The sequence below is a fragment of the Mustela nivalis genome (genome assembly GCF_964662115.1).
Source record: "Mustela nivalis genome assembly, chromosome: 18".
Taxonomy (NCBI): Eukaryota; Metazoa; Chordata; class Mammalia; order Carnivora; family Mustelidae; genus Mustela; species Mustela nivalis.
In genome coordinates this window covers 49,389,908-49,407,370 of record NC_139037.1, presented here as the reverse complement: position 1 = coordinate 49,407,370, position 17,463 = coordinate 49,389,908, and the positions used below count along the sequence as shown (strand labels likewise).

General features: G+C 58.0%; 1 protein-coding gene across 1 annotated transcript in view; it reads left to right on the top strand.

Annotated features, from left to right (window-relative positions):
• The window catches only part of LOC309853295 (USP6 N-terminal-like protein), a gene marked incomplete at both ends in the record, with an annotated part of 53,734 nt that extends 37,555 nt beyond the window's left edge, over nt 1-16,179 (top strand). Inside the window, 7 exons of the mRNA XM_082711134.1 lie at nt 12,853-12,892; nt 13,195-13,275; nt 13,609-13,716; nt 14,101-14,210; nt 14,881-14,929; nt 15,294-15,414; nt 16,058-16,179. Of these exons, the coding sequence (XP_082567260.1) occupies nt 12,853-12,892; nt 13,195-13,275; nt 13,609-13,716; nt 14,101-14,210; nt 14,881-14,929; nt 15,294-15,414; nt 16,058-16,179 (631 nt within the window). The remainder of the gene's footprint in view (nt 1-12,852; nt 12,893-13,194; nt 13,276-13,608; nt 13,717-14,100; nt 14,211-14,880; nt 14,930-15,293; nt 15,415-16,057) is intronic.
• Nucleotides 16,180-17,463: the final 1,284 nt, after the last annotated feature.

Sequence of the window (17,463 nt, the reverse complement as noted above, 5' to 3'; positions counted from 1 at the left end):
ATAACATTCCTTCTAAACTTCACATTGTGGCTATCGGTGGAGAATACCAGGGACCTGGCCCCATCCACACATTAACATTAGTAGATCCTTTACAGATGTTCAAGGCTTTTGTATGGATGGTTGGGATTACTGCTCGTCACGAGTTTGGAATCATTCCACCTCTCTTGTTCTTGTCTGTACTTGTCAGCCTCTCTCATCAATGCAGAATGCAGCATCCTTGTGTTGATCATAAACTGAAGGAGAAAGGGTTTGGATGAAGCATGTTGGCTATGGGTTTTTGGATCAGATGAAGAAAGGTCCATTCGATTTCAAGTTTGTTGAGGGTTTTTGTCATCAACTGATATTGAATTTTATCATCTGTTGAGATGACCTATGACTTTTGTCTTTCATTCTACTCATGCCTTGAATTATTTGATCAATTTTGTGGGGATATCTTTATTGAGATAGCATTTACCATACTGTATAATTCACCCAGTGCGAGGGTACAATTCAGGGGTTCTTGGTACAGTGCCAGAGTTATGGGACAGAGACCACCATCAGTGGAGCACCCCAAAGCTGTCACCCCAGAAGTTTGGTCTCTCCCTGCCCTCAGCCTCAAGCATCCAGGAATCTATATTCTGTTGCTATAGATCTGCCTGTTTTGGACATTTCCCAGAAAAGCAATCACACAACACATGGCCTTCTGAGCCCAGCTTCTTTCATGGACAAGAACATTTCCAAGGTGTGTCCATGCTGTAGCAGGGTTCAGAATTCCTCTCTCTTTGTGGCCCAGTGATACTTCACCATGTGATTAATCATGTTCTGTTTATCCATCACCTGCTGCTGGACATTTGGGTTGTTTCCATCTTGTGGCCGTTGTGAATGGTGCTCCTAGGAGCCTTCCCCTCTGTGATTCTGTGTGGAAATTTGTTTTCAATCATCTCAGGTGGGTCTCCAGGCTGGAAATTGCTGGGGTGCAGGGCAACTCCACGCCTCAGCTGGTCAGGATCTGCTGGACTTTAAAAGCAAGACATTAACATAGTTCTCACCATGCTCTCATTGTCAGATCCCACAGACCTTATGCTGAAGGTCCCAACCAAATGCGTTCCATCCAAGGGTGTGGTTCAGACTTGGCATGGATTTCAGTGATTATGTTCCTTTCATCTTCTTGGCTCTCAGTCTTTCTTCAGCTTCCATGACCTTGATGGTTTGGTGGTGATAGAGAAGTTATCCTGTGAAATGTCCTCTGGGTTGGCTTGTGTTGTGTGGAGTTTGCTCACGGCCACATTTGGGTTTTGCATCTCTGGCAGGAACTGTGCAGAAGTGAGGCTTGGTTCTTCTCCTGCCTCCTGTTCAGGGTGTCCACTTGGTTTGCCTGTGAAGAATGGTGCTTGCCCCAGGGGTTGGATCAACGTGCTGTCTGCAAGGTCCTCAGCATCAAGATACTATTTTACCCTTCATAAAGAATAAGTACTTTGCTGTAGATTTTGAGACCCATTATCTTCTCATTCACGTTCATTGAGTCAGTCATTTATTTATGTTAGCATGTCAGAATAGACTCACATTTTCTCATTTTGCTCCAAGAGCTATCAATTCTGTTCCTAGAGATCCTTATTTTCACTCTTGGCTTGGTCCTGATTTGGCCAGTAGGAGCCCCTTTGAGCTGGCTCCTGGGTCCGTTTGACACGTCTTCAAATTCCTTAAGTCCTATCTTACTTTCTAGCACAGCCAGGTTGTCCAGATCCCTTATGGGCTCTCGCCCTGGCATGAGGCATTTCTCTGAGGATGACCTGGCTTTCTTTTCATGCACAATGGTACTTATAAGCCAAGACCTGGGTTCTGGGTATGCTTATAAACTTCTGGAATTTTCCCCACTCTCTTCCAGTACACCATCCAGACCTTCTCGGTGAACATAGTACATATACGTGTTTCTGTGTGTCTGTGTGTGTGTGTGTGTGTGTGTGTGTGTGTGAGTGTGTGTGTGCATGGTGCTGTATACATAAAGGGTGTGTATGTATATAGTGTACACACACAAAGAAACAAACATTTACACTGATTTTCGCATCTTTTTATATCTTTATATTTCTACTGTTCTTTCTTTATATAGAAATTAAAAATTATAATTTATGCTGATACTAAGGATTCTAACAATTTGGAGTTCATTCCAGTATCCCATCTTCCATATTCAAAACTCCCTTCTCCAATGAGAGAAGCCTGTAACCCATTATCCTCGAGATATCAGCTTACTCGATGGATTCCTTTGCTACTACTCTGTCTCCTGTGCCAACACACCACGGTCTAGCTCAATTCCCCAAGCCAGCCTCTCCCTTCATGAGAGACCATGGGCTCAGTTTCTCCCACTCCACTGCCACCTGGGAGGATCCCCTCTTCCACCAGATCTGGATTTGATGGGCTTGCCTTGCCTACCCCCAGCCCTGTTTCAAGATGCCCCCAGGATTTGTTTGAGTAGGGTAGACTAAGGTGACAGACACAGAGACATACCATGTCTGAGAGGAGAGTTCACTACTCATGGCTCTGGAGAGAAGGAGCCATGCCACTCTGTGCCCCACGGGGCCCCACAGGGAAGCATGAGGTGAGTGTGGAGGCTCAGAGACTGGGAGGAGAGCATGGGCCAGGTGTCTATTGTGGGTTTTGTGGGAAGGAACAGCTGAGTCAGGGTATGCGAGCCAAACAGGCTTAGGATTGGATAGTTTGAATAATTTCAGTGAGATCTGGGTTATATCTCTGGTCCCTAGTTATCTGGTACCTAGCCTTGGCATCATGAGGCCAGGGGGAGAGTGTCCAAACTACATGATTTTCGTGAAAAGAGCAGATGAGAGACACAGGTGGTTTGCATCGCCACAGGGACTTTCAGGCTAGTTGTTTTCTGCTTCTAGGAACTGGATGACCCTGGCAAGGAAAGACTGTCTGCGGGTGCAGATTTTGTGTATGTCTTTGACAGAGAGAGAGAACAAGCAGGAGGAGTGGCAGAGGGAGAGGGAGAAGCAGGCTCCGCACTGAGCAGGGAACACTGGGATCATGACCTGAGCTGAAGGCAGACGCTCAACCCATTGCCCACCTAGGTGCCCCTCTAAATTCCCTCTGAAAAGCAAACAGAGATATCTTTGTAAAAATACATTCTATGTCACATGGAACAGGTCGTGGGGCATCACATCTCCACCCCGAGGGCACCTGACTGTCCCCTCCACCATGAACCAGCACCGGCATAAACTGAGCTTGTGGATGAGAAGGCAGACTCGGGACCTTCCTATGTTGATGCCCTGACCCCCAGGGTGACTGTATTTGGGGATGGAGTCCATAAGGAGCTGACTAGAGGGAGACGAGATGCCCAGGTGGGCTCTATTGAATCAGGTGGACCCGGCCTGCTATGGCCTCAACCTCCATGGAGAAAAAGTAAAAATAAACAGACGCTAACGCACAATACGTCATTAACAAAACGTAATTACAATGACAATTGTATTGACAGGGAGAGCCTGAAAGAAGTGGGCACGTGGGTAGGGTGCCGGGGAGGTGCCTCGAAGGAGGGAAGGGTGAATCCAGTGGAGTTTTCAGCAGTCACTGGGGTGGGCACAGGGGAGGGGGCTGCAGGGACGAGCAGGGCAGGGGTTTGCTGGGGCCCTGCTCAGGGAGATGACACCATCCCAAAGCTTGCAGGTGTCCTTGGAACCTGGGCAGGTGGACCGTAGCAGGGGTGAGGCCAGGGTGTCGGGCTGTGCCGGATCCAGAGCACTGGTTGGGAGCAGCAGGGACGGAACCCAAGGAGGGTCACGGGGCTCCACTGACTTTCTGGCCACGGGACAGAGGGGCTGATGACTTGTTCCTAGTGCTCAGGATGGAGGGAGAGGGTCATGCCTGGGACAGACCTGGGGCGGTGGGTGAGGGGAACTGAGAGCCAAGGAGCTGAGGTGGAGTGTGAGAGCTGCCTGAGTCTGGATCCCGGACAAGCTGGAAGAGGCTGGAGAACCCCAGCTTTGGCCTGGATTTCAGGTCACCAAGCCCCACACGGCTCCCTTCCGATGCTGTCCTGGATCTTTCCTGGCTCTCCAGGGAAGGGGGTGGGGAAGGGGTGGCTAAGGGGAAGGGAGACATAGATGCACGTCATCTGGGACATGGGAAGGATACAAAGGAGCGATGGAGGCACCACCTCAGACAGAGGGGTGCAGGACCCCTTTAGCTGTTCTCTTTCCCATCTGGTCTCCGGGGATTTTTCCGGGTGGTGGGGGAAAGGGGTCGTCAGGAGAGGAAGCAATTGGGACTCAGCATCCCATAGAGCACAAACAGCTTTCCTGGGTCAGAAGAGCACCCGTGCCACGGCCTCAGGACCCGAGGGCCCCTTCCCTTCCCCTCTCCATCCCACTCAGCAGGATCCCCAGGGACCACAGACCCCACCTCCTGCAGAGATGCAAAGCCAGGACATAGAGGACTGGAGCAGCCATCCCGGCCTAATGGACTGGAGGAAGGGGACTAGGCAGGCCAGGCTTGGGGATCCTTGTTGTAGCCCGTGATTAGTGACTGTGAAGGGCAGGCTCCAGAAGAAGACAGGGACAGCCGCCATGTGGAAGACCAGGTAGGTCCCGGCAGGGGAACACCACTGGGAGTGCCGGAAGGCCTGGCTCAGGCTGGACACTCACATCGAGGCCCAGGAGCAGGTGGAAGGCCTCCCATCCTTCCTGAAGCCAGTCACATGGGGGGTCTGTCTCCAGGTCAGCACAGACTTCAGTCCTGAGGTGCACACAGAGGGCCGGGGCACAACTCAGGGTGCTCGGGGTCACCGAGGTGCCCTGTTGGTAGCAGCGGCCCCAGGAGAGGACGTGGGCCACTGAGAAGCTCTAGGTGGTTGTGGCCGCCAGGAGACAGAGGCCCACCATGAGACAGAAGCCAGTTACCACCTCCTGGACCACGACTGCATGTCATGTCCCAGGGGGCCACCCCTGCAGGGTTTTCTACAGCTGGATGAACACCGAGCAGCCAAGGCTCAGGCCGTGGGCAGCGGCCAGCTGCAGGAAATAGATGGGTGGGCACTGCTCGGACATGGAGGCAGAGAGTCAAGGCCACCACACCGTTGCCCAACACCCCGCACAGGACCACCAGCATTGGGAGAGGGAGGAACAACTCTGCCTATGCCTGCTCCCTGTCTCATATACGGCCTCGAGGTTGCTGGTCTGGGCCTCATGGTGGGGAACAGGGTCCCAGGAGGAGGCGGTGCCTCGATGGTCATGCCGGGCCGGGCGCTCCCAGAGAAACAGAGGTCTGCTCCCTTCACCAGTCTGGGGCCTGCTGAGGGCCTCCACTGGTCAGTCACCTGCAGGGAGCTCGGGGGCCTCTGCACCCCTGACAGGGCCATCCCGGGTCGCAAGCGCCTCGCACGCACCTGGGCACTGCACCAGGGCCGACCCGACAGCCTCGGCTCCAACCAGCCTGCCTACCGTGTTTGTTGGAGGACTGCAGGGGTGCTACCAGGATGTGGCTGTCCAGAGCTGTACATGGGAAGGCCGGCAACCCTGCTGGGGCCTGAGGAGGGGCTGAGCGTGTGCTCCAGGTTGGGGTTGGGGGTCTGAGCCAGGCTGGGTGTCACCCGGCTGCAAATTGGCCTAAGGTGTGAACCCCCGCCCCCTCGCAGGGATAGCGAGGCCCCTCTGGAGAGTGTCTCTGCTCAGGGTGCAAGTCTGTGACCCCGTCCTCTGCGACCAGCACCCTTGGGTCTCCCACAGCGATGGCTTTCACGCCCTTCCCCCCAGAGGGAAACCGTCCTCCATCTGCAGCCACGAGCACCCCCGGGCCAGGTTTGTCTCGGGGTTTGTCCCTGAGTGGAGGGAGCTGGGTGGACACGCCCGATCCCAGAGAGAAGAGGGTGGCTGGAGCCCCGCGCTCCCACGCTCAGACCCTTCTCCACAATGACCCTGCGGCCAGCACCTGGCCTCCTGCTCCCCGGAGGAGCCCTCCCAATGGGAGTGTGGGCATGGGAGCGTACTGGGGTTGAGCTGAAAGCGTCTCTGCCGAACCTGAGAGAATGGCCTGACGTCCGTGGCTCTTCGGACCCCACTTCCGAATAAAACGTACCCGCAGTCATCCTGTCAAAATCACCTCTGCCCTCTCTCTGTCGATGGCTTTGGGGAGACGTCCCCGGTGCGTGTGAAGATGGGCAATGGCCATGAAGGGGTCTCCTGGGAGCTCAAGAAGGGGCTGCATCAGGGACCTACAGAAGGGCCAGCACCCAAAATGACCCTGGATGCAAGCACACACATCACGGGTGTGGGTCTCAGGAGGGCGCCTTCTGCCTCTGCAGCCCAGGTAAGGACCCCGTGGGGTCACCTTCTCCAGGGACATGAGCCCTCACACATGGAGCTCACGCAACAGAGACTCACAGTCCCCCTGTCCTGGGGGCTGAAAACCAGGTTGCAGGCGTGGGCAGGGAGGGTCCTCCTGAGGTTGTCTCCTGGAGTGTGGATGGCCGTGCTCCTCCTGCGTCCTCCCTGGTCGTCCCTCTGAGTGCACACGCCCCTGGTGTCTCTTTGTCTTCTCATAAGGACACCAGTCAGATTGAATCAGGGCCCTACTGTATGAGCTCATGGAACCTTAGTATGTCTTGAAAGGTCCTTTTTATGAAACTATTATATTTCAATTTGATTAATGACCGTAGAACGTATTCCTCATTTCAGAGGGAGACTTCAGTGGTCCGTCAGTCTTCCATGACACCCAGGTCACCTCCATCCCCACCCCGCCTCCCCTCCAGGATCCCTGTTTGTTCCCAGAGTCAGGAGTCTCTTATGCTTTCTCTCTCTCTTTGTTTTTATCTTATTTTGTGTTTCCCTCCCATTTGTTACGATCCTCTCTCCTGTCTCTGAAATTCCACCGTGAGTGAGAGCACGTGATCATGGTCTTACTCTGACTGATTGACCTCGCTGAGCCTCATACTCAGCACTTCCATCCACACCGTTGCAAATTCCAAGAATTCATTATCTTTTTAAAAAAATATTGGATTTATTTTGTGACACAAGGCAAGCAAGCATGAACTCGGGAAACAACAGAGGGAGAGGGGGAAGCAGACACCCCGCTGAGCGGGGGTCCCGATGTGGGACTCAATCCCAGGAGCCTGGGATCGTGTCCCGACCCGAGAGGCAGACGCTTACTCAACTGAGCCACCCAGCTGGTGCACGAAATCATTGTTTTCATGACTGAGTAATATTCCATGGTGTGTGTATATGTATCTCCGCCTCAGCTTCTTTATCCATTCCCCTCTTGATGGACGACGTCTGGGCTCTTTCCATCATTTGCATATTGTGGACACAGTTGCTGTAACTATGGGGTGTGCGTGTCCCTTCCCAGCACCACGTTTCTATCCTTCACGCGATTACCGAGTAGGGCATGGGTGGGTTCGAGGGTAGCTCTGTCGTTCCTCTCCTTCTGAGGAGCTGCCATCCTGTCTTCCAGAGTCCTGTCCCAGACAATATTCCCACCAATGGAGTAGGAGGGTCCCATTTCTCCGCATCCTCTCCAACATTTCTTGTTTCCTGACTTGTTCATTTAAGCCATCCTAACCAGGGAAAGCTGGTGTCTCTTTGACATTCTGATTTCTAATTCCCTGATGCTACGTGATGTTGACTATATTTTCATGTCTCTGTTGACCACTTGTACATCTCCCCTTGTACGTTCATGCCTTTTGCACATGCATCAATGTATTGGGGGTGGTTCAGGTTGAAAGCTCATTACAGATTTTGGACACTTGTCCTTTATCTGATAAAACATCTGGAAATATCCTCTCTCATTCAGGAGGCTGTCCTTACCTTGATCAACTCTTTCCCTTGCTAGGCAAAAGCTCTTAGTCTTGACGAATTCCCAATAGTTCCTGTTTGCTTTTGTTTCCGTTGCATTTGGAGGCGTGTCTGAGACAAGCTGCTGAGACTGAGGTCAGAGCGGTCGCCGGCTGCGTGCTTCTCTGGGCTGTGGTTGGATTGCTGCATCACGGGGAGGTCTTTCAGCCCTGCTGAGTCCATTTCTGGGTGTGGTGCCAGAAAGCTGTCCAGGTTCCCTATCTGCATGTGGCTCTTCAATGTTCCCAACACCTGTTACTGAAGAGACTGTGTTTCTCCATTGACTAACTAGCCTGCTGGTTGACAATGACCAGACCATAGAGTGGAGGGTCTACTTTGGGGTTCTCTATTCTGTTCCAGTGAACTCTGTGTCTGTTTAGTGCCGGTTCCATACTGTCTTGATGTTGATGGCCGTGGACTAGTTCTGGAAGTCCAGCAGGATGCCAGCAGCTTCGGTATTCTTTTTCCACCTCCCTTTAGGTATTTGGGGTTTGTGCTCATTCCCGAGAAACACTCGGTTTGCTTGTTCGGGCTCTGAAAAACAGGCCAAGGTATACTGAGAGGGATTCCATTGAGTGGGAAGAATGCTCTGGGCAGTGTAGACATTTTAATGATACTATGTCTTCCTAACCATGAGCATGGAATATTTTTCTCCTTCTCGGTGTCTTCCTCGATGGCTTTCACAAGTGTTCTGTCGTGTTCAGAAGAGCGATCCTTTACCTCCTTGCTTGGGTTGATTCCTCTGTATCTTCTGGGTTTGGGTGTCATCGTAAGTGTGATGGATTCCTTCATGTCCCTTTCATCTCCTTGTTAGCCCAGAGAAAAGCAACTGACGACTGTGCATCTGACGTCGATCCTACGACTTTCTCAGTTCCCGGATGAGTTCTAGCCATCCATGGAGTGGAGACTTTTAGGTTGTCCATAGATAGGAATTCAAGAAGAGGAACTCATCTGTGAGGAGGACGAGTTTGATGTCTTCTTTTCCAATTTGTGTGCTTTGAATTTGAATGTTGTTTGACTGCTGAGGGTAGGACTTGTCGTGCCCTGCTGACAGCTGTGGTGAGGGTGGACATCCCTGCCGTGCTCCTGACCTGAAGGGAAAAGCTCTCAGTTTCCCCCCATTGAGTCTGGTACTTGCTGTGGGGGCTCCTAGATGGCTTTTCGGACATTGAGGTATGTTCTCTCTCTCCCTCCACTGTGGAGAGTTTGTATCAAGAATGGAGGCTGTCCTTGGTCCCAGACTCTCTGTGCATTTATTAAGATGCTAATGGCTTGGGTCCTTTCTCTAGTGAAAGTGGGGCATGGCATTGGTGGACTTGCAGGAGGGAACGTGGGTGGTGGGTGCGGGGTGGGCAGTAGACCTGAAGACTCTTGAGATCTCAAAACTTCCAGTGCGAAGCTAAAGGGGTCCCAGAAACGCAAAGAGAATGTCGGGAATGCAGTCCCTCGTCCAGGGATGGTCAAAACTTGGTATGGGGACAGAAGGGGAGGACAATTCTCTTGCAGAGCGCAGATGAATGGGGACAACCGTCGAATCACTGAGTGGCACTCCTGAAACGCACGTACCATGACGTGTTGACAACACCGCATTAGACACAGACGACCACGGGCTTCCTGTAGAAATCCTCGTGGGTCCATGAAAGGCCATGATTCTCCCATTCAAAGGAGGCGGCACCTCTGCAGACATGAGAGCGATTCCTCCCACGGTCTGCAATGTGTATTGAAAACCACTGATTTCTTAGTTATTTGAGAGAGAGAGAGAGAGAGAGAGAGCTGAGGCGGAAGGAGGGCAGAGGGAGAGGGAGAGAGACCCTGACGCGGACTCCCAGCAGCATCCAGGACCCAACACAGGGTCCATCTCTCCACCAGGCAGATCATGTCCTGAGCCAATATCTAGAGGGGGACCGTCACCCAACCAAGCCCCCCAGGCACCCCTCCAATGTGCTCGAGGACAGAACGCACGCTGGCAACCCATGGGTTGGGAGCACATTCATAAACCTGTCGACAAAGCAGGGGGATGCCCCAAGGGCCCCCGCATAGGAGCTCAGGATGGTGTGAGGGCACCAAACCTTCCCTTCCCACAATGTGTGGTACCAAGACCCTCTCAGAGAGTGAAAGCTGCAGGGGAAAGGGCTCAGTGCAGACAGAACCCCGCTGACCCGCACGGATGACATTGGATCCGCCGTGGACGGAACGGTAGCGCCTCAGGGTTCTGCCGTTGCCTGGCGCACACTGTGCTCTGTGTCTGCCGGCAGCTAGAGACGCTCGCGCTCTCTGTTCCCGGCTCTGCCACACGTTCACTGACGCGCTCCCCCCACGAACCCCGTGTAGACCACAGGTGCAGCTCCCACAGCGACAGGTCACAGGTGAGTGTGAGCTGCTCCCTTCAGACCACTGTGGGGCCTACAGGGTCAGGGGGAGCAGCAAGGGCCTCCACGGCTGTGGCCGAGACTCCCGGACCCCAAGCGCAGACCTTGAGCCGGCGAGGGAAGCCTTTCCACATCCCCCTGGAGGGCGGGCTTCCCTCGCTGCCACCCAGGTCCCAGCCTCCTGGGCAGGGAGCCCGCAAGCCCCTCCACTCCAGGGAGAACAGAGTCCCTCCTGCTCTCCCCTCTGCCCCTCTTCGGGCAATTCCCAAAACCCAGGCTGGAGCTGAGGAGCCCGTTCAGACTCTTGCTGGCATGTGTTCATGTGGGGACGTCCCGCTCACGGGCTTTTCCATGTTTGCAATGAGCTTGTCACATCTGAGTCACATTCGATCCCCCCTAAGCCCACAGGGACACTCGCTGGCCGGCCATTCCATCCAGCCTCGAGCTGTCGGCCCCGGGCTCGGGGACGCCACCCCAAGCATCAGGTCAGCAAACCCCGGCCCCCCGTTGGCTCCTGGGTACGGGGTGAAGGGACCGTGCTCTCACTGTGACCACGTGCTGGGGACGGTGGCTGGGAAGGGAGTCTGGAGGCGGGAGGGCCCCGGGGAGGCAGTGCCCGCGTGGGATCCGTCGACCCAGCATGGCCCTTGGAGCCCCAGGCTTCTCTCCACTCTGGGCTCAGACAGACTGGGGATCTGCCTGCTGTGAGCACACGCCTTGGTTCCCTGGAGTTCTCATGCAGGGTCCCCTTGGGATGTGTTTGGTTAGCAGCACCATGAACCAGGACCTGGAGACGCTGATGGCCTTGGAACGGGCCCACATCCTAGCCAATTACACCCAGGTGAGGCCCAGAGGGGACCCATCGACTTGCCAGACCCTCATTACAGGGATGGGGCCTGAGCCAAGGATGGGCCCCTTTAGCGCAGACAAGGACCAGAGTCTTCAGAAACAAGTGCGACGTGGGGGAGGGTCCCGGGCATTGGGAAGCAGCTGAGGGTCCATCGGGGATCCTAGGTGGCCATCCTTGATGAGTTCGAGGCAGGGATCATAGGTGGCAGGAGCTTAGGAGGCCCAAGCTGGGATCGCAGACAGCGGGTGCTCAGGAGATCCATGTGGCATCCTAGTCGTGTAGGAGCAGGTCTGGTCCAAAGGGAGACTTCAGCAGCGAGAGCACCTATGCCCCAGGCAGGGACCAGAGCCGCCGTCCCGTAGAGGAGACCAAAGCGGGGCATCACGGACAGACGCAGGCACCCTGTCAGCCTGCTCCAGAGCCCACAGGGCCTGCCTCTCATGCTGCCCCTTTTCCGAGGGTCCTGGACTCCCTGAGGATCAGGGGCGAGGGGAGCCATTTTACTCCCTCCTTTCCCCCTGCCCCTGGCTCGCACGGGACCCCCACCACGGACCCTCTCTGTTTCAGGCACGCCCACCGTGGTCTCCAGGGGACGCCCAGGAAAGTGCTGACTTCTCGCTGTGCAGGTTCACAGACCATCACGGCTTCCTGCAGTGAGTCCCGGCGCGCTCCTCCGTCCAGCTCAGGGGCAGAATGCATTGCCAGGAACTTCTCTCTGTGGAGGCAGGACCCATGTCCCTAGCTCAGGGTTTCGTTGCCTGCATCCCTCGGAGGGCCAGACTCTGCTCTGGCTGGAGCTCGGTGACCCGGGAGGCAGACCATTATTGTGGCAGGAATGGAGCTGGGACATGGGCTGGGCCCCGGGGCACCCCAATGAGAGGCGTCTGTGCCTGTTCCAGGGAGGCCCAGGGCCTGCCCTCTGCATTCTGTCTGTGCATCCAGTGAGTTCAGCTGGGACTACAGAGGGTGAGGGGCTCTGGGACAGTGGCGTCCTTTCTATGGGAGGGTGGTGTGGTCTGGGGCGTGGGCTGAGGGGTACCCTCGGTCACACCCACAAGCCAGGCCCGCCACAGCTCCTGAAGGCTTCTGGGGTTTGGCAGAATGATGCCAGGGACAAGGCCAGGTGAGGGAGGGGTGATGGGCAGCGTAGGGAGGGGCCGACCCACAAGGGCGAGGGGCACGGAGAGGGACAGGAGGCTGTCCTAGAGGGAGGAACCAGGGCAGGGGTCGGCACAGTGGCCTTACTATGAGGGATGGAAGCTGTTAGGCCGAGGGGCCCCACGAGACCTCACCGTGGCCGGAGACTCCACGTTTGGTCGCCATGGTACTCACAGGTCCTCAGACCCTGCTCGCCGCCCAGGGACCAGTGGCCGTGGAGATCGGTGGGAGGGTGGGGTCGTGCCCGTGGCTCTGACAAGACAAGGGGCCAGAGCGGCCGAAGTGACCAGCATGAGGGGTGGAGTCGGGACAGCTGGGTGATGGACACTGTGGGAGTGGCAGGATAGACACTGGGCATGCAGGACCCGTGAGCACATGGTGTCCTCAGACTGATGGTCACAGGGGACACCCAGGCAGGAGTGACTAGGAGTGGCCCATCCCACTTTAGGAGCAGGACCCTCTGGGGGACAACTGAGGGACACCTGCCCAGCCCACCTGGCAGCAACCACCTTCTCATGCCCCAGGCGGGATGCTGCTGCCCCCACCTGAGCCACAGGCAGCTGGCAGCCCCAGCCCTCCCTAGAGTCAGGCCTCCCCTCCTGGGTCTTTGGGGCTCTCGGGTGGGGTGCCTGGTGCTCAGGACTCTGCTTCTCTTGCCTTCCAGGGAGAAGGAGCTGCCCGCCCTCAGCCCCCGAGAGGTCAAGGTATGAGGCTCTCCTGGGGCATGTGCAGGAAACAGTGGGTGGACATGGGGCCGGTGACAGCAGACCCAGTCCCCAAAGCTGTTCCCAGGGCTAGGACACCAAAACCCCTGTCCCAGGAATCCGCACGTGGCCAGGAACCCGCCTGAGCCCCGGAGACGGGGTCCGTGGGACGGCCCTTTGCCTCTCAACCCCTCTGAGTCTGTTCCCAGCACAGTCCCGGCCCCCAGGTCTTCTGGACGCTGCATATGGGCCGGTATCCAGCTCTGCATGGCTTATCCGCTGCCCCCCTTCTCCTTTTTCAGCAACATCGCCAGGAGACCCGCAGGGCCGACAAGTGGGTGAAAATGCTAGGCAACTGGGACCACTACGGGCCCAGCGAGAAGGTGGGTGCCGTGGGCCCGCAGAGGGCATCTGTCCCATGGGGGTGGAGGTCACATCCCCTGCCTCCCAGGGACCCCGACCCCACCGGAGTGCCCCTGTCTGGGGGGAGTCTGCTGGCAGAGCCCCAGCCTCTCTAGTTCCAAGCCGGAAGCAGAGGAAGCCACGGGTCAGGGCCCAGTGCCCTCCTCCTCATGGGAGACAGGGCCCAGCTCCAAGGAGACCCAGCCTCTCGGGGACGCCACGGAGCCAAAGCCAAAAGCATCCGGATGCCTCTTGCTCCCAGGCCTGGCGGGGCGGGCCTGGTTCTGGGTCCAGGCACTACCTTCCTCCTGCAGATGCGTCGGCGCCTCTATAAAGGGGTCCCTCCCCAGGTGAGGGGTCAGGTGTGGGCCCTGCTGCTCGATATTCCAAAGGTCAAGTCCACCCACCAGGGGCTGTATGAGGTAAGTCCTTGTGCCCTCAGCAGAGGGGTGGCCGTGGGAGGAGCCCTGGGCAGGAGCCAAGGACATCCCGTGGGGAGAGGCTAGTCAGGGCCCTGGCTGGAGCTCCATCCTGGAGGACAGGGTTCGGTGCGGGGAGGGTAAGACTTACACACTGACCCGTGGTAGTGCCCTCGGCCCCCAGGCCTACCCACAAGTTCCCTGATACAGGCATCCTGGGCACGGTGAGCTCCTGGGTGGGGGGCGCCTCAGAGAACACGGAAGGAAGGAGGTGTCCTCAGGACATGGCCCAAGGCGGCAGGGGACGCTCTCTGCTTCAGGGGCCGTTGGTGGCAGTTGGGGATCTGTGTGCTGATGCTGGCTCCTCCTCCCCGGTTCTACCCTCAGAAAATGAAGGAGCGGGCCCAACTATCCTGCAAAGACATCAGACAAATCGACCTGGACGTGAACCGGACCTTCCGGAACCACATCATGTTCCGGGACCGCTATGGCGTCAGGTGAGGCTGGGAGACAAGCAGGCCTCTGGGGTACAGGAGCTCCTCGGGGGGTCCGGCGCGACCCCGGGGGCTTCTGGGTGGAGGACACAGGGTCGCTGAGGAGAGGGGAAGGAATGGCAGCAAATGTGGTCTCGGCCACATGGTGAACGTGGGAGGGAGGACCCAGGGGTCCCTACCCGCACCCCGGGGCTGCTGCGATGGGGAGGGCATGGAGCCAGGGCCTGGCGGGGATCCATGTGAGCGGAACCCCAAGGTTGGCGTGGAGCACGTAGGAGGGGAGCCGAGCCAGAGTGTGGGGTCGCGGCAGGGGGCACTACGGGGAGCTGGGGGACTGGCAGCACAGACTCGGCCGGGCGAGGACACACATGGACGGAATAGGGGCACACGCTCAAGGGGACCGCCCGCTGGGTGTGTTTCTGCGTGGACTGGCATTTTATTTTCCACAGTGGACAGTGTAAAGATACCCAGGACCGTGAACCCCCAAATGCCACCCGGTCCCGCCTGGGTCCCGGATCACCAACCGAATCCCCCTCCGCAAGTGTGCCCCCCCAAGCCTGGAGAAGACCACGGGTCCTCTGAGGCTGCACTCTGCTCCGGACGGGGGGGCGGGGGGTGCCTCCCATGCGGCTTGGTCAGACAAAGCCACCCACTCTGCTCTCCCTGTCCCCAGGCAGCGAGCCCTGTTCCACGTCCTCCTGGCCTATTCGGTCTATAACCCCGTGAGTGTCCCTGCCGCCATCCCTCCTGCCCCGCAGGTGCCCTTTGTCTCCAGGATGCCTGAGCAGGCGGGACTCCTAGTTGGGACTCTAGTTCCCATGGCCCAAGAAACGCAAGCGAGGGGCCCTACACCCTAGGACTGAGGCCGGGCTGGGGTGCAGACCTCAGTGCGGGGGAGGGAAGGCCCCTGAGTCCCTGAGCGCTGGGTACCTGGGGGCTCTGGCCTGCACCGCTATGGTACTAACGATCGGGGCTGGATCCTGAAGAGCCCGTGGGAAGTTCGGGACCTGGGTGGGGAGGGTGGTTCCCTTGTCATGACCTTCCCCCAGCGAGGTGGCCCCATTCCATGGGGTCTGGCTCTTGCAGGAGGTGGGCTACTGTCAGGGGATGAGCGACATTGTGGGACTCCTCCTGATGTTCCTGGGTGAGGAAGACGCCTTCTGGGCCCTGGCCCAGCTGATGAGCTTGGAGACCCACGCCATGCACGGTAGGGGGCCTGCAGAGCACCTGGGCAGGAACTGCAACACAGGACTTCCTCCTTGGCAGCAGAGCAGTGGGGCGGCTGGGACCCCCAGCCAGCCCGCCTCCCCTGTGGCAAAGGGCACGGCCACCTCAAGGCGATTGTAGCCATGGCCACTGGCCCCAGCGTTTGCAGACCGTTCTCGCCTTCCCACGGGGCCTTCAGCACCCTGTCTGGCAGCCAGCTTACCCTCAGGGTCCCCCGGCAGGCCACGGCCAGAAGAAGACTTGATGGTGGCATGTCCGGCTCCCTGGACCCTCAGTCCAGCACCCAAGCCCAGGCCATCACCCTCCCTGTGGGAGCCTCATTCTGCCCCTCAGGGCTGGTGACCCCCTTGTCCCTGCTGTAACCATCACAGGAAGTGTGCTGGGTCTGACGAGCCTCGTGCTCAGCTGGGCCACGCACTCACCTGGGTCTCTGTGAGGAAGAGGGACCTCTGGCACGGCCCCCAGACCTGGACGGCTCTGCTGTGGTTGTGGACCAGCGGGCGCAGCCAGGGCTGGGAGGGCTATGGCCACACACTCCAGTCATGGCATGACCCCTGGCAGAGTCACCCCCCACCGGGTGGGGGACAAGACTCTGATGGTGGGGGTGTCTGGGGCCTTCTCAGGGTTCTTCGCTCCGGGATTCCCAAAGCTGGTCCGTTTCCAGCGGCATCATGACATCATCATGGAGAAGGAGCTCAAAGGCCTGAAGAAACACTTCGTGAGTAGACGCTCCCCGGAGGCCTAGCCGTCTCCACCCGGGGCAGGGGTATGGGACCTGCAGAACCCTGCCCATGCTGCCCAGAGCCCGGTGTCCTGCTCTGTCTCCTGCTGGGCCCAGGGTGCCCTCGGGGCTGAGCGGGGACGCGGGGTGTGTCCACCTGGCTGCGGGTGTGGCGTGAGGCCACCGGCTGGGCCCCAAGCACCTTGTGTTCTTCTGCCAGGACGAGCAAGGGATGAGCGCGGGGCTGTACACCACCAAGTGGTTCCTGCAATGTTTCATCGGCCGGGTAAGAACCTCAGGCAAACCTGTTCCCTGACCTGCTCCTGGCCCCGGGCCCAGGGGAAGCCCGAGCTCAGCCTCACGATCCAGACCAGCCAGGCCCGAACACGAAGGCCCTGAGCCTGAGGCTCACGGTCCAGACGCATCCTGCAGACTCGAACGGTGCCCTTGGAGGAGGTTCCGGGGACCGGCCCTGTCCGTCTCCGCCTCCCCAGGAAGGCCAGGTCAGCCTGGGAGCAGACGGGCCCTCGGCCCATTCTGCGGCCAACCTGCAGTCCCGTCCGGGTGTGTGGGCACCGAGAGTGGAGCAGAGTCTGTGGCCCCGCATTTCTGGGTGTCCTACTGGCCAGTCCCTTCCCGCTGAAGGTCGTCTGGAGCCCACCTTCCCCAGGAGGAGGACACCCACGGGACGGGTTGCAGAGCCCCGTCCGACGAAGCCAGGGGGAGAGGATGGCAGGTGCAGGGCCGACAGGAGGCCTTCACACAGGCGGAGAACCCCTGGGCCTAACTGAGGATGCTCCCCCCACACCCGCTCACCCGCAGACCCCAATCGGGCTCACCCTGAAGCTCTGGGACGCCTACATCCTGGACGGAGAGCGCGTCCTCACAGCTATGGCCTACACCGTCCTCAGGCTGCACCACAGTAAGGGACCGCGCGGGAGCCCAGGGGTGTCTGATGCAGGTTTCAGAGCCGGGCAATGGCCCACTCCTCCCAGGAGCGAGGAGCAGGCTGGCCTTGGTGGAGGGACACTAGCTGGCCGGCGGCTTGGGGGCTGCCCTGCAGAGGAGCAGGGGCCACGGGGCCTCTCCTGCGAGGCTCTGCCCGTGGTGCTCCTGGGAACAGAGGGACGCCCAACCGCTGTCCCCAGGGCAGGATCCTGGGATGGTGGGGAGGCGCCCCTCTGCTCTGACTCACACCCATTGCCCAGAATGCCTCCTGAAGCTGCCCCTGGAAGGGCTGCAGGGCTTCCTTCAAGACACCCTGGCCCAGCCCTGGGCCCTGGAGGATGAGGCCGTCCTCAGACACCT